Source organism: Hippichthys cyanospilos, chromosome 12, assembly GCF_059441005.1.
Source record: "Hippichthys cyanospilos isolate Australia breed blue-spotted pipefish chromosome 12, RoL_Hcya_1.0, whole genome shotgun sequence".
Lineage (NCBI taxonomy): Eukaryota > Metazoa > Chordata > Actinopteri > Syngnathiformes > Syngnathidae > Hippichthys > Hippichthys cyanospilos.
In genome coordinates, this window is record NC_142380.1 from 12418504 (window position 1) to 12435121 (window position 16618).

The following is a 16618-nucleotide window of genomic DNA, read 5'->3' on the forward strand; positions in this document are numbered from 1 at the left end:
GCTCATTTGTAATGTGATTCAGGCAACAAAAAAACCTCCAAAAAACTGGGCTAGCTGGCAAAAAGACTGAAAGTTGAAGAATGCCAATCAAACTTCTGCAGGTGAACTGGCTGAATGGGAACAAGAGCTTGCCATGACTGGTCACAAAAGGAGCTTACCTGAATTGCTCAGTCGTTCACAAGCAAAAATGGGGCAAGGTTCTCCTTTTTTGTGAAGTGCAATCTGGAGACATTAATTACATTGCTGTAGTCAGAAAGGCTGAAAACCAACATCAAATGCCTGTGACCTTTGATCTCCCAGGCACTACGGGGGTTATCATCACATGTGCTCAGGAACACCTCAGAAAACAACTGTCTGTAAATATAGCTCTGTAATTTAAGTGCAAGTGCAACTAATAATGCTACTATTCATAGCACTAATTATCAACAACACCCAGAAATGCAGCCAGCTTTTCTGGACCCAAGCTTGCTTAAAATGGACATCTGTTGCAAAGTGTAAAAGTGTTGTGTGGTCTGACGCGTCACTTTTTCTAATAGTTTTTGGCTCTTGTAGATAATGCATCCTTCAAGCATAGACACACACACACAAAAAAATATATTGTAAGAGTACAATGCATAGAGGTTTTGGAGAAACACACGCTGCAATGAGTACACTCGCTCCTGCTTACTTCAGCATAAAAATCCCAAACCACATTTTGTATGCGTTGTTCAAATGAAAGGTGACGAAAGACAATGTTCAACTAGACTGTGGCAGCTTTTTAGAACATGTTGGAGCCATTTTAAGTTAATCATTAAAAACAATATGGTTTATCGGTTTCAACATATCTTGTCTATAAAATGTCACTATATTGAAAATTATTCGCAAATCACAGTAACGGGTTTTTTATGTTTAACACAGTCCCAACTTTATTGGAATTAGATTTGCAAGTTAATTATCCCTTTAATTGTGACAACCTTGCACCAAAAGATGTTTAAATATTATGTCCTTTTCAGTCACTCACCTATGATGGGACTCCCTAGCATTCCCAAAAAAGAATAGCAGGCTTTGAATAAATCAATTTAGAGTTCTCGTTCTAAGTTACTTGTAACCTTAAAAAAAGGAGCCAGCAAAAAAAATGAGTGTTTGTTTGTTTTTATTAATATCAACCCAACTGACATTCCAGAACATTTTGAATTTTGTATACAGAAATAAATGATTTCCAAAACCTCAGCCTCCACCCTGAACATTTAACTTTAAAAATTATGCCTGATCCTTGTATCTGTGGTGCAGCTCAAGCACGTCATCCTGGGAGACCCTGGTCCAGCCTTTGCTATGGACATGGTAGAGATTGACCTGCCCTCCGCTGTAAGCGTCGCGGTATGTGGCTTGGTAGATAGCCCGGCGGCCTAGATCACAGGCTTCCTCCACGGTCAGATCCTGCCGAAAGCCACTGTCCATCACACCGTAGGCATAGACCGAGCCAGAGCCCAGCGAAAACAGGTCGCCACGAACTCTGCTCCCGCTTGAGTCGACGTAGTAGAGCCCTGAGGACAAAGCGGGTTGGTCAAAAAGTTGCTCAATGCAAACACTGTAAGGGGATTATCTTTAAAGGATCAACAGTTCTTGCTTGAGTGTTAAATTGTTGTGCTTTCACACGGAATTGTGAGTGTGTGTACACTGCATCCTCCAATGCTAATATGAGCAGCTGCAACCTTTCCAAGTGAAGACAAGCTGGCAGATAGAACAGCTGCATCCACTTGAAGTAAAATGAAGCAGACCACGGAACCTGCTGACGATGCGCGGGCCACATCGTTTTCCGCCCAGGGGCCCTGCTCAGGGCTTTATTGATCCCGCAAACCTGCCAAAAATTAACTATCGACCTGCAACCCAAGCTGCACAGTTAGATGCACCTTACGCCTCTGGGGAGGATGAACACTGCGAGCACATTCAGTGGACAGTGGACTTCTCTTTTATACTTACCGATATCCAATTTAGCATTTAGTACTCATACACATTGAAGCTTTCACATACCGGGACTTTTTCCCAATGTACTGGGACTTCACGAGACAACAAAATAGCTTATCTTGTAACATTTCTCTCCTTCATTTTGTGTGCCTTGTAATTGCAATAATTCAGGTAAACCAAACTGGATTAAACATTTTTAAAAAATGATGTAATTGTGCCATCAGCATAGGTGTCAAACTCCAGTCCTCAAGAGCTGGTATCCTGCATGGTTTCCGGTTTTCTCGACCCAACACATCTGATTCAAATGATTGGCGGGATCCTAATCATTTGAATCAGGCGTGCTTGGGTTAGGAAACATGCAGTATACTAGACCTCTAGGACTGGAGTTCGACAACTGGATACGGCACGGCGTTGGTGGCTAGCTAACATGAGTATTGATGTTGCGCATGAGACATGAGGTGCATACTAACTGCTGATAAGGAAAAAAAAAGGGGGGGGCGGGGCAAAAGGGGCTCCACATGCAGCCATGAAAACCTGTCCAACGTAAGCATCATGCTCGAGGACATGGCATGTTTGTGTGTATAAACTAAAACAATAAATATGCTGAATTTTGATCATGTCACCCACTTCTGGGAGATGATTGGACAAAGCTTTGCCAATGAAAATCAGGTTGTGTATGTATAATGCTTAGTGTATGTATAATGACAATGTGTACAGCTTAGAGGATAAGGAAGAGGTCTTTGTCTTTACAATTTGTGGCATGCTGCTGCTCATGGGTACTTTCCATCCAAAAGGACTGAAGTTTAGCTATTTTATCTGTAAATCACTATTTTTTTTCTAAATATTTTATCAGTCGATTACTGAGCATTTTTAACCATCAATTTACATATTATTGATCAAATGTATTTTAGCTTGTTTTAATCCCAAAGTAATGTGAGTTTCTCTCACCAAATGCCCGCTCACAAAATTGCAGATGGGAAAAGGCGCTTACAAAAGAGGCATGTATTTCATGACAGCTTCCAAAGCAAAAACGTGTGAAATTTTTATTCTGCCCAATATTCACTCATATGTGGTATTACTAAAAAACACTTTAAACAAAACAGTCCCAGATTGCACATTCACTGCTAAACTTGTGACAGACTATTAGAGCTATGGAGGGCCACTTACTTTTCTAGAGGGGAAAAAGCTTCCCATTCATTTCAGCTGACAAATTGCAGCTTCCTGAGCCCGTCGTTAGCTTGCCTTGATAATCATCCACTGCCTATGCATGGGGTAAAATTGCCACTCTGACACCTGCCTGTTCCAATTGAAAAGTGTTGAGGACTTGTTACAAACAATAGTGCAGGCGGACAGTTAGAATGGCAGCCTCCTCTTGTGTTGAGCACCACGCATGACAGTGGATGATGAGGACCACAAATAGAATCAGCAGCAAAAAAAGCACATCCCACCATCAGTCCCTTACAAACACAAGTGTGGTCTGGTTTGGTAACTGCAATAGCATTTACTGTTCTGAAAAGAGAAATGTATGTGAAGGCATTCATATTTCGGTTAGTATGAGTTCATATTAAAAGCGGAAAACTTCAATTCGGATTAGGCATCTTGACAGGAAACTGTTTACTCGGATTGCACAACTGGCTCCATGACGGGGGACTACTGACTATCATCATGTGTGAGCAGCAAGCTTTAAACATCACAGTCTCTTTCCACAGAAAAATTTTGACTGTCAGGAAGTGAACAAGTGCAGATTTAAGCATATCACAAAACAACCACTCACATTCACACTTGTGGACAGTGGCATTGACCAAACTTAAAATATATATATATATATATATATATATATATATATATATATATATATATATATATATATATATATATATATATATATATATATATATTTGTAGTGGTTTCTTGAGGTGCGTTTTATTCAGCAACTCGAAAAGATAAATTGTATTAACATCACTTGTTTTATGCCTGTTTTTTCCACCAGAAAATTGTCACGAATGACGACAAACATACGCATAAAATTTAACAAAATAAATGCATACAGCGTTTTGCAAAGGACTTACTATAACACAATTTAGAAAATGTTGCTTCATGTTCCAAATTATTTGTGGTTAATTTGAAAAGATAACTATGCTGTTCATGTTATGGCATGAAATTAAGATTTGCTGATACCTGCAGAAAGCTTCTAAAATCTCACATAACCCCAACATGCCTTCACATACCCAAAGGGCCCCTCATACTCCCCCACTTGAGAACTGTTGGTTTACAGTGCCTTTTCACTTAGCAGCGTGGTTCGAAGAATAGTCAGCTAGCAAGCCTCCCACTTAATTGTGGGAGATTTAATTTACATGCCGTTCACCTGACACTTCAATCACTGACATTGATAAGCTCGTATGACACTTGGACAAATGAAAGGGTCATTATTTTCCCATTTGAATGCCTTGCAATTTTTATGAACATTATTTACTTTGGATGGCAAAAAAACAGGCAGAAAGCATGCACACAAACACCTTCACGTCAAAACAAAGCTAACATCCATCTCACGCTATGTTGAAGCGATATGTACAACGGTCGTTTAGGGCCGGGATACAACGTCCATCTTGCCACTCTCACTGGCTAGCAGATCCGGCTGTATCGATTTGCTATCATTGTGTCACTATTGCTAGCTCTTTGTCCAAGCCTCCAGTGATGTATAGTCTCACTCAGCCATCAAAAATGGCAGCATTGAACACTCAAGCGGTAACTGCTCACAAGAGCAAGACAGAGGTAGCAGTGCCATCTGGTGGGCATCTCTACATTTTCATTTTCTATTTCAATCTATTTCTTTTAAATGCTGCGTATTTAAAATCCTACCAAGCTTGATTTTATAGTGGTCTATTATAAACCTCTCTGTTGCACTCAATTATCGTGCCGTGGAACCTCAAGTAAGCTAATCATGAAGATGATCAATTTGCAATCGCAACAGTTTTGCTGGAAAATATGCCTCCACCGTTACTAAACCTCCTAAATAAAGTTTTTTATGTATGACATTAAGCATGTTCATACAAGACTTCAGTTGAATAAAAATTAAGACTTTCATTTTTCTGTCTATCAATGTGATGCAACAGGAGAAACAATTCAAATCTAACGATTCCTTGTGCATATCTTTAAGGATTGTGGACCAACTCCAAGGGAAACAAAAGTTGTCTCTTGTGTGGTACCAATTTGAGCAAATTTCAGAGAATACGGTATTTATTTCAATCTCCTTGTCTCACCTTGAATTGTCTTGTTCCATTCTAATTCAAATTAATTTCAAGGTAACTCACACTTTACTACTTAAAAATGTCGCATCCCATTGGCCGCACAAACGAGGCCCAGCCCAAAACATCATTACAGCTCTCTGTTTTAGAAAATAGTACTTTGGGGGGGGGGGTGAAGTGGGGAGAGAGCAACATGTAAAAATAATTAAAAGGCCAATATCACCTTTGTCAGATCATCTTATATGTGATGAATTATACGCACTATATAAGTCTAGAAATCACGTGCAGTGTGTGGTTTTAAAAGCTTCTTTTATGTGACAATGAACAAAGTGAGGCGTTGCACTGCCAGATATATTTACCTGGGCCTCTCTTGTCCCAGCCACAGACCATGGTTGCCATGCTGAGTCCCATGCCCTTGTACTGGTAAACCATGTTGGCAAGTAGCTTGGATGCTGCGGCCACGGAGATGCGTTCTTTGTTGCGGAGCTCGTAGACTCGGCACTGACGGGCCAGCATGCGCTCCCAGAAGCTACAGTCGGCTGCTCCTCCAGCCATGGTGCCCAGCAAGTAGGGATTGATCTCAATCACCTTCTTGACAGTCTGCGACGCAATGTAAGAACCCGCTGTGGCCCGAGAGTCTACAGCCACAATGACGCCATGCTGGAACTGAAATGACAACAACCAAAAGAGAACATTTTACTGATTGGAGGTTGAAAGACCACTGCCTACTAACATTTTTTTTTCTTATACTGTCAATGATATACTTTTAAAGTTTCCAGACAAGTCTGGAAAAAAAAAAATCAAATCTTTGTGTCAGCCTATGAGAGGCATCACTAAACTCTACTGGAAGACATGCATCATCAAATAGGAGCAAATTAAGATGAAAATGTAATTACGTCATCACACCCGCCAGTGTTAGTCATTTAAAGGTTTTTAAATACACAATGTAACATATATTCTAATTTTTACTGCAATGCTTCATATCATGAGAGCATCAAGCTACAAGACAGTTATTAGATCAAATTATAAGAGTTGGTTGAACATTTCAGTGTTTAAATTCTGTGAAATTCTCTTATGTGCCACTTCGAGACTGAATATAAAGCAATATTAGTTCAAGTTTACTCATTTAATATTACTTAATATGCAGTCGTTTGACGTTTCAAAATATCGTTATAGTAAACCCAGCGAATAAAAGTCTTCCCATTCCACTATTATAGATTGAACTGCATGCATGCACTACTGCAAGTGACAATGCACTATAGTTGAGTTGTAACGTAAACAGAGACACTTACCAAAACTACGTAAACTTCAACTGATTTGTCTCAGTACTGAACCAAATACTGCGTTTAACAGCAATTAAATACTTTCGTTTTCACGACATTCATTAAAAAAATTAATTCCTGTGTACAGTCACCGCACTTAGCGCACCTTTGATAGAATGTATAACAATGATTTAAGCATGAGAGAATCTTACCCGTAACACGCGTGAAAATAAATGACGGTAGAAGCCGTGATTCGGCGGAATGTAAGCATGCTAACATGCTAAACGGGACATGGCGCCGTATCGACAATGTTCAGTCTTAGCATGCTACCAACAGACAAAATCTGTGTGTAGACGTTGTTGTCTAATTAACTAAGTAATTAGAGGGCTTACGAGCCAACTATCAGAGTAAATTCCTTACTTTGAACGCCAAGGTAGTGGTCCCATGCAGAAATTCGATTTTCCTCTCGATACCATCGTCGTCCACGGCACGCAGTGGATTTTTGATGGCAAATCTAATGTCGTCTCCCGATGCACTTTGGAGCCCCAGATCAGTCAGTCCAGGGTCACAATCAAAAGCAGCCGTTTGACGACTGCCAAAAGAAAAACCAGAACAATCACTGTTCAACACATTAGCAAGAGCCATCTTTGAATATACCCGATGAGCAAGCAACTTCCGTGGCTTCCTACTTGCACGTTTTGTGACGCAAGGAAGTCACACAGCGCCCCCTATAGTTCCGGATGTTTTTTAAACTTCAAACTTTCATTCAACAATCTGTCCGTCCATTTTTTTCTAGCCTCTTATCCTCGGTGAGGTCGCTGACTTGTGGTGCCTATGCCAGCTGTCTACGGCCTTAAAGGGACACTTGATTCCGGGCAGCAGGATGTACTGCATTTATCATTGTCCATAGCTATAACAGACATGGCAGCCTCTGGAGGAGTGCCACCCCACATAATATATTGTAATGATAACTAGACCTACGATGAACTTTAAAACATACTGTTGCTCATTAAGAACACATTTATTTGCAAGTTTTTTTTTTCATTTTCAATTATTTCAGTTATTCGTTTTTAATTAAAAACGGTCTAAATCTTACATACAGTATTGTCCCTTTAAGTACAATTTAAAGTGTTCAATACACCCTAGCCTAACCGGATTGACCGAAGAGAACGCACCTGGACTCGGGACAACTCGGGACTCTGAACTGTTAGGTAAATGTGCTAGCCACTCTACCACCGAGGCCCCCAATCTTTAAAAGATACTAGGCAAAATTAGGTAAGGCCATGTTTTTTATGCTTGTATTTTGAAAATGACTACTTGTAAATAAGATCTCAAATAAAATAATCATTGTTAAAAAAAATAGCAAGTTCAATGATTAAAACTAACAATGCTATTCAATAGTTTTACGCATAAACTTAATTTTAGTTAGTTAACCCATTATTTATTTAGATGTTGAATTCTTCCATTTTATTTATATTAATTTAGATGAAAATTTTGCATTATGTAAATTTGGTTCTTTTATAAATTTGCATTTGATGTTCACATTAAATCAACCAATGAGTTTTGCAATTTTTTTAGGTAAATATGTGACAAAATATGAATTTTAATCAACCAATTTAAAGGGGGAATTTTTTTAAATTCCTGCAACACATTGTACAGAAATCTTGATCACGTAATCTCTCAATGAGATGGATGAGTGGATGGATGAAAGCACAACGGCCCAACTCTGAGAAAAAAATGTTACATTAGGTTGCATTATTCAAATTGTTCAGTCAGTCTTTTTTTTTCAGTCTTTTCAGTATAATGTAATAAATTTATACCAGCACAAATACAAAAAAATGTATAGTCAAATGTAATAAAGCACAACTTTTGTCAAATCATTGCTTCATGTGTATTTTTGTTTGCCCATCACTTCTGCCATCTCCCAGTCCTGCCTGTAATGTTATTCCTGAAGGTCCTTCCTCAAGGTGGACTAAACGCAACTTCTTTTACCAAGGACCTTAATCTTCTTCAACTTCTTTTCAGACACCCATTCAAACTTTCATCAAGGACACCACAGGTATAACGTTTGGCGAACCAACAGTAAACAAGCAGACACGAGTCATTGCTACAAAAACATTTTCAATTTGGATCACCGTCTGGGGGATGCATCCATCACAGAACTATCATGCACTACATGTATCATGAACAGTTCATTTGCACAATAATTGTTTTATTACCCTTCGAGGTTCTGCACCAGCCGTGCTTTCTTTTACCAACTTATATGTGGTCACCAAGTCAAAATAAATTTGTGAAAAATACATTTAGCATGTCCCACCTTGAAAGCTAAATCCCAAGGTTGTTGTTCCATGAGTTAACAAAACCAGTCAGTGGACTGCCAGAGAGGGGATTGATGTGAGGAGTCGTTCGCGAGGGTAATTTGAGGTCAGCATCAGCATGCAAAAATTCAATGGATTTCCACTTTTCTTTCTGGTTGAAAAAGATTTAGTCTCCGTCCAAGGTCGTAGCAGTTGATCAATTCAAAAGATCTGGTTTATCTTCAAAGTTACATCAACCCACTTGTGATACACAGTGGTGTCCTTGAAGCCACAGATGTATCATCCAAAGCCAAAAGCCAAGTAGATAAAAATGTATTCCGTCTTCAAAAAATGTCTTGCTACACAGGAAGAAAACAACTCTTCATACAAAGATTTAATGGAGTATAGGAAAATTGGACATTTATAAACTTGCTAACCCCACAAGCCTTTGTTCAGGGAGATGCTGTCATCCATTATCTAGGTCAGCTCATCTCACTGTCTTTTTGCAATTCACCTAACAATCTTAGTCTCAACTCCTTTATAGCGCTTCTAAATGTGACAGCTTGCACAAAATGTTAACACTTACACAGCCATTTTTTAGTTGACAAGAGTAATTTGATCTTGCTAGAATTGAAAATGATATGGAGCGACGCCTATTTCTGCAAACCTTTTCACATTTACCTCTCTCTTTGCTAATGACATAGTACAACATGTTTCAACAAATCTGTCTGCTTGTAAAATATGATCTGGGAGGTAGGAACATATTAGAGATGGTGATAACTGTCGGAACAAAACCAGTTTATGTTATGTTTGTATCTTCCAATATGATCCAGTCCTTATATGATGAGTTTTACTTCTTTATTTATAACTCACATTACAATAAGTGAGACTGTAGAAATATGTTGCTATTGTACTTCAGCAGACTTTGTAGGTACTGTAAGGGCACTTAGTTTGATACAGTATTTATTTTTCTGACAACTTTATTTCCACTGCCACCCTGGAAAACAGATACCTTTACTTTCCACTACTTATCTTGTCTAAATAGACTTGTTAATTTTGTGAACTGTCATGGATAACAACGAGACTTTTTTTTTTTAACTAATAGAGGTAGGCCTATAGTTTGGTTGCTATAATTAGGCTACTGTTTGTTGACAGTTAACAGAGCTATTTGATCACTTTTTGATTAGTTGTGCAGTGACTGTTTTGTTTTCCTTCTTATCGTGCACACTATATGTATTAAAATATTTTATCTTTTTCACGCACAAGAGGGCATTTTTTATTACCCGGCATAAAAAAAATGTGCTTTGTTTTCATTCGATACTTTTCTTTTTTTTATTTATTTTGTTATTTAAGTAATTAATCAGTACTTCTAAATTGACCAAAATCGTTCAAGTATCTGTACTTTTGCGTAAGTAAATGGTTGGCGCGGGTACGTTTTAGAGGAAAACTAATGTTTCATGCCGCGATATTGCACGAGATGTGAAACTGGTTTTCTCTCGAAGCCATTTTGACTCCACCTTCCCTAATTCATTGTATTGTATAGCGTCAGGCGCAGATCCAAAATGGCGTCGATTTCCTCCAAACCTGTACCAGCGTGGTGGTCCTAGTTCATACCCTGCATGCCAAGTCATGGCGTCTGTCAGTACGGGGAGCAGGGTGTCCTGCGGGAGAGATTTGAACTGCGTGCCAGAAGTAGCCGAGACTTTAACAGCGGTCGCCAAACTCGGGTAAGAGTTGTATTGCTAAGTGTTGAATCTGGAGGGGGACGCGGACAATAATGAGTCAATATCAACGATGGATGCTAAGCTAGCCGGGGAATTTATCAGCACGTGCACTATTTTTCAATGTTGATTCAAACGTGCAGTTTGTCGTAAAAAAATAACATATTTGTTAACTAGTTTTTCTTTTTTTCTTTTTGTCTTTTGTGCTCAGGTTTGACTTCGTATGCATGCCGCTGTTCCACCCGAGGTTCAGGAGGGAGTTTGAATTAGAACCCGCTAAATCACGACTCGGTGCTCAGACGCGGTCTGACTTGCTGCTGTGTGGAAGAGGTTAGAACCAGTTATTGGGAAAGTCGGTCTCTGCTTCATCCCGAAATCTGCACGTGTGTGCCAAAGAATTTAAAAAAAAAAAGATTTCCGACTATTACTCAGAAAACTAATACCAAGACTTTCTGACTGCCCGGAATCCTCTAATTCAAACTCAAGGTCCGCGGGCCAGATAAGGCCCTACGTGCCGTTTTATGTCCTGTAAGTCTGGCCCTAAGGAAGGATTACAAGAATCTTTGCAAAAGACATCGTTCAGACATCTAAAGAAAATATATGCCATGCTTTTTTTTTATTATTGAAATTGAGCATTCCTAATAACATTTTTATTCACGTTATTACGGGTGTAAGTGATGCAAAGTCATCTGCTGTTTTTCGGTTAACCTTTCTCAATAAACTACTTTCACGCACTCCACCAGAAGGTTCACAACCTCAAATGAGCAATAGCAATTGATTGTCTGTTACTTGTAGTCATGAATAAAAGCAGACTGGTCATATTGCTTTGTTAAAATTAAACTGTTGCCTTCCTTTGGAAAATAATGACCAGCATTTTTTGTCTAGTTTCTGACATGTAAAGGGCCAAACCTATTCCAGAATCATAATTAATCTTTGTTTGTTCACAGTTATTATGAAATAATTAATGTTGTTCTGATACGGGTATCAGCAGAGGTCTTGATACAGCTTTAAAATTGTGAACCAGAACAGTGAAGCAGCAAGATAAATGTCAGAACAATTTTACCGAAACGATCGTGCACTTTAAATCACCCTTCTCCTTTGTAAACAATTTGAGATTTTTATGTCGGCTTTTTATGGCACATGAAAATTATGAGGTGCATTGTTGAAACAAGTCCTTCAGTAATTGGAGTACCTCTATTCAGAGAATGCTCAATGCTTTATTTTCTTGCCCTGACTACATAGATATTTGTGTACACGGCAGAAAAAAAAATATTTCAAGCCAATAGCAGCAACAAATTATAATATTCTGCGAGACAGTAAAACATGCCATCAACGTAGTGACAAAGCCAACTTTAAAATAAACTCTACTTTAACCAATACAAAATGGACACAAATGCCTCGGATAATATCAAATCCACGACACAAACAAATGACTTAATTACACAGACATTGATATACGGTACCTGTTGCTAGTGTTTACTCGTGGCTCAGGGTCCATTACAGTTGCATCTGGCATAAATTCGTATTACACTTGCTGACGTATAGATGTAAACACCTGCACGCTTTGATGCTGACAGCCGGACACACTTGCCATTTCTACTGATCACATTTTAACACACCATGCTGTTAACTAGAAATGTTCTGATTTCAGATAGGCGTTAATGCCACACTCTCTTACTACCTCATTTATATTATTTATTTTAACTTCTTTTGCACTCCGTTGTACTGTACATGTTAAAGTCATATGAAAATTGCATTATTTTGCCCTATGAGAGGCAAAATGCTCAGGTTTTAGAAGATGACTAAATTCACACTTTTTTTTTCTTTAAGATTGGAACACTCTGATTGTTGGGAAGCAGTCTCCATGGATTGACACAGATTCAGAAATTGACACTGTACGCAGAAACTCAGAAGCTGTAAGTTGGAATGAACGGTCACAGATGTTGGTGCTGGAAACAATCCTTTCATTCATCTCTATCCGTCTTTCCCCTTTTTGATTTTTGCCTCTTTCTTCTTATGCCTTCCATCTTCATCAACATGTTGCCATTCTCTCCAGGCTCTGGCTCAGGAGTTGCATTTCTCGGCCTACTTGGGCCTGCCTGTCTTCATGATCCCTTTGAATGGACCTCATAAAGCAAATCTTGCACGTGTGCTTCTAAACCACATCCAGTCAGGACACCACACGACAAATGTAAGACACTCGACCGCTTGTAGAATAAGAGCGAGAACAAAGGAGCAGGATTTAGTAGATGAATCACTTAATGCCCTCTGTCAAATTTCTGCGATTAGTTTTGGATTCAGGTTCCACTGATGGCTCCAGAAGACATGCGGGAAGACCTGATTGAGAATGAGCCAGTCACATGTATTGACGAGACAACTATTGATGAGAAGACATGGAACTGGTTGGTTTGAAGCGACTACATGTCATCAATCTGGAGTTTTCTGTTTGAATTTTTCTGTTAGCTTTTATTATTAATTTGAAAGATCTTCTTTTCTCGCCTGTAAAATTAGGTGGCACTCATTTAGGACACTTTGTGATTACAACAAGAGGGTCTGCCTTGGTAAGAATATCATGCCATGATGCTTCTTATCTGAGTTAGTCCAGGAGTGGACTTTAAAATTAACATGAGCATCCTCCTTTGTACTCATGAAGCCATTGAAGTTGGAGCAGACATGCCTTCAGAAACTGTGGTTGATAAATGGCTTGGGGAACCAATCAAAGCAGCCATACTTCCCACCAGCATCTTCCTAACCAATAAGAAAGGTTTCCCTGTTTTATCTAAAGCACACCAGCGAATAATTATCCGACTTTTCAAGGTAGGCTAAAGTCAGTTGATGACGAAATTAAATTGCTTTTTACAGTGGAATGGTTGTATTCTATGATTTTGTTTGACTTCTGGCAAAGCAAAGTTCTAAAATGAGATTTAAAGACTTCTCAAGTGAAAAGTTGATCAAGTGTGTGTTCTTTCACAGTTGGAGGCACAATTCATCTTTACAGGTACGAGTCGCCACACTGAGAAGGACTTTCGTTCATACCTGCAATACCTGGAACACCTCAGTCAGAACCGGCCAGCACCCAATTCCTATGAGCTATTTGCAAAGGGTTATGAAGATTACCTACAGTCTCCCTTACAGGTACAGAAATATTTGATACTTTTTGTGTGTGTGTTTAGGTCCACAAATAAGAGGTTTTGCGTGTAATTTTCGGGCCTATTCCTGATATAGTGAAAGTGGATTTTCTTTTCTTTGCATTTTTCAAAATGTTTGTCTTTGGGAAACATTTTGTAAGTGTTCCTCATCCCATGTAGTGTCTTTTTTATCTATCGGCTTACATTTGACTTGAATGACAGTGAAGTGCACACTTCACTGAAGAAGTGCTATTCAGATATTTATCTTGTGCCGCACAAGTGACCACAGACCTGTATTTCAGCACTCCTAAATGAACATGACTTACTTGGACATGCACACATCCTCCATTTTAGAAAAGCTGCCTCATTTGAGCCGAAAAAGATTAAGCAAGAATTTCCAGAATATCCACTTTTAGGCCTAGTTTTCTCCAAGATACTGTTGTCATAAAAATGGGTGCCAAAAAATGGCACAGTGAATGTTAAAACGGTGTTGTTAAATCTTTTTTTGTTTGTTTTCCTCTTTCATTTAGCCTCTCATGGATAACCTGGAGTCACAGACATATGAAGTCTTTGAGAAGGATCCTATTAAATACTCACAGTACCAACAGGTAAGACCCACGATGCAAAATGAATGGACTGTTTTGTCTGGGTGGTAATTGTTATGATCTAAAAAGCTGCTGTGATGTGTTTACAGGCTGTGTATAAATGCCTTCTCGATCGAGTCCCTGAGGAACAGAAAGACACCAATGTTCAGTAAGTAACATCACTAAAGCAAGTGTAAGTTCAGGCCAAGGTTTGTTTGTGGCTCAAAATCATTTCCCCTTATTCTGAGTTTTTGACATTGAATATTAACTTAAGAAGAGGGACTGTCTCGTCATGACAAATGAGAAAATTGGGTAAATTAGTTGTAATTCTTTCCCTTAGAGTTTTGATGGTGTTGGGGGCAGGTAGGGGTCCCTTGGTCAACGCGTCTCTGCATGCTGCTAAACAAGCAGACCGGAAGCTGAAAGTGTACGCTGTTGAAAAAAATCCCAACGCTGTCATCACGTGAGTGGCTAATGCAAGGACCTACTTAACCCTAACTTTACTTTCAAAGATATACGTTTGTTATCCTGAGCCATTAACCTTTATCTATGAATTGCTCACGTTTTCCGCAGGCTGGAAAACTGGCGCTTTGAAGAGTGGGGGGATCAGGTGACGGTGGTGTCATCTGACATGCGAGACTGGACCTCACCTGAGAAGGCTGACATTATTGTCAGCGAATTGCTTGGATCGTTTGGTGATAATGAACTTTCACCAGAGTGCTTAGATGGAGCGCAGCACTTTCTCAAAGGTGCTTCTTTACAGTCATCTCATGTAAATTTGATCAGTTATCACTTCTGAGTCAGTCTGCCAAGAGTTATTCATTTAACAATGTGCTTACACTTATTATGCCATTACAGTGGTTTGTAGATGACTAGGTTACACAACTCTAAACTTGGAGATGTTAGAGGATATGCATTTAACTTGTCTCCAATCACTGAAAAAGAATAATCAAATTATTTTATATAACCCTTCTTGGAATCAGTTGTTCTGCAGTACTACACTGCAATAGTAAATATTGTTAAATATATACCATATTTCAGGCTACAAAAACTATTTTTGAGGGGGTTGGCAAGCAGATGTCTTATGCGCTTGCACTAAAAAAAAAAAAAAAAACGTTTCAGTGCAAGTAAACCCAATGATGTGTCCACTGTGTATAGTTTGACACGAGAAAAAAATGTCTGTTCCCTTCCATCGCTGCGTCTGTAATCATCTTTTTCTTCTTCTCACGTCTCATTATGCCAGATGATGGTGTGAGTATCCCCTGCTCTTACACCTCCTACCTGGCACCACTGTCTTCCTCCAAGCTGTATAACGAAGTCCGAGGCTGCAGGGAACGTGACAAGGATCCTGAATGTCATTTCGAAATGCCATATGTGGTACGCCTCCACAACTTCCATCAGCTGGCTGAGCCCAAACCATGCTTTACCTTCACACACCCCACAAAAGGTAAACAATGAATTTTACACCGATTCGTGATATGTAATATATTTGAAGGCACTGACCTCTTTGAGCCCCGCCCACCCTTCAGATAAGAACAATAATCGTTACCAGTGCCTGAAATTCTCGGTGGGTTGCAATACTGTACTCCATGGTTTTGCTGGGTACTTTGAGACCACACTCTACAAAGATGTTACACTCAGTAAGTATGCTTCAAATTGTAACATCACTGCTTTATAGTGAAGGCATAATACAAACCTTTTTCCCTGTGCATAACAGGCATAAAACCTGATACACATTCACCCGGAATGTTTTCTTGGTTCCCGATACTCTTCCCGCTCAAAGTAAGTACTTTTAAAAGTACTTTTAAAACACAGAGACTTTGTTAACAACAATAAATTCATTTACTTCCTTCAACAGCAACCCATCTCCATATCCCGTAATGATACTGTCACCGTTCGATTCTGGCGTTGCAACAATGGGAAGAAAGTGTGGTACGAATGGGCTGTAACAGAGCCAGCCTGCTCTGCAATTCACAACCCTGCTGGACGCTCCTATACAATTGGGCTATAAACATGACAGATCGTGCTTGGCCGCATGTTCGTATTTGTATTTTGGTTGTTTTTTTTATGTTATTTTTTAAGTTAACGTGGCCACGGTGTGTGTCTCTTTGTCTATTCAGATATACTCAGTCTGATTAGGATAACACAATGTGTAAAAAACATGTTTCCGCATCTGTTTTCTTCATTATTCTTACAAACACCACACATAAAAAGTAGATCAGCACAAACAATGCCTTATCAGAGACATTCCATAAAAAAATGGATGAAACATTGGTCCACTCTGAAATATATAGCACTGGGATTACATTCTATGTTCCTGTATTGTATGTTTGAATCATGTCAATAAAGACACTGTAATAGTTTCTTAGCTTGTTTTTCAGTGGATGTGACCCCCCCTTCCCCCTCCCATTTCATGAAATAAAGTACTGTTGCACTA

General features: G+C 39.1%; 2 protein-coding genes across 2 annotated transcripts; one reads left to right on the forward strand and one right to left on the reverse strand.

The window, feature by feature from the left end:
* Window positions 1-1115: 1115 nt before the first annotated feature.
* Window positions 1116-7148, reverse strand: psmb5 (proteasome 20S subunit beta 5). Its single transcript, XM_088430084.1, has 3 exons — window positions 6872-7148; window positions 5549-5855; window positions 1116-1523 (listed from the first exon to the last, which is right to left on the reverse strand). The coding sequence occupies exons 1-3, from the start codon at window positions 7094-7096 to the stop codon at window positions 1240-1242; spliced, it is 816 nt and encodes a 271-aa protein (XP_088286210.1). The 5' UTR covers window positions 7097-7148; the 3' UTR covers window positions 1116-1239.
* Window positions 7149-10312: 3164 nt separating this feature from the next.
* prmt5 (protein arginine methyltransferase 5) lies at window positions 10313-16544 on the forward strand. The gene is made up of 16 exons (XM_088429503.1): window positions 10313-10475; window positions 10681-10799; window positions 12300-12385; window positions 12526-12660; window positions 12759-12871; window positions 12981-13030; window positions 13123-13286; window positions 13443-13604; window positions 14128-14205; window positions 14292-14350; window positions 14522-14644; window positions 14755-14930; window positions 15425-15628; window positions 15711-15821; window positions 15899-15963; window positions 16040-16544. The coding sequence occupies exons 1-16, from the start codon at window positions 10378-10380 to the stop codon at window positions 16190-16192; spliced, it is 1896 nt and encodes a 631-aa protein (XP_088285629.1). The 5' UTR covers window positions 10313-10377; the 3' UTR covers window positions 16193-16544.
* Window positions 16545-16618: the final 74 nt, after the last annotated feature.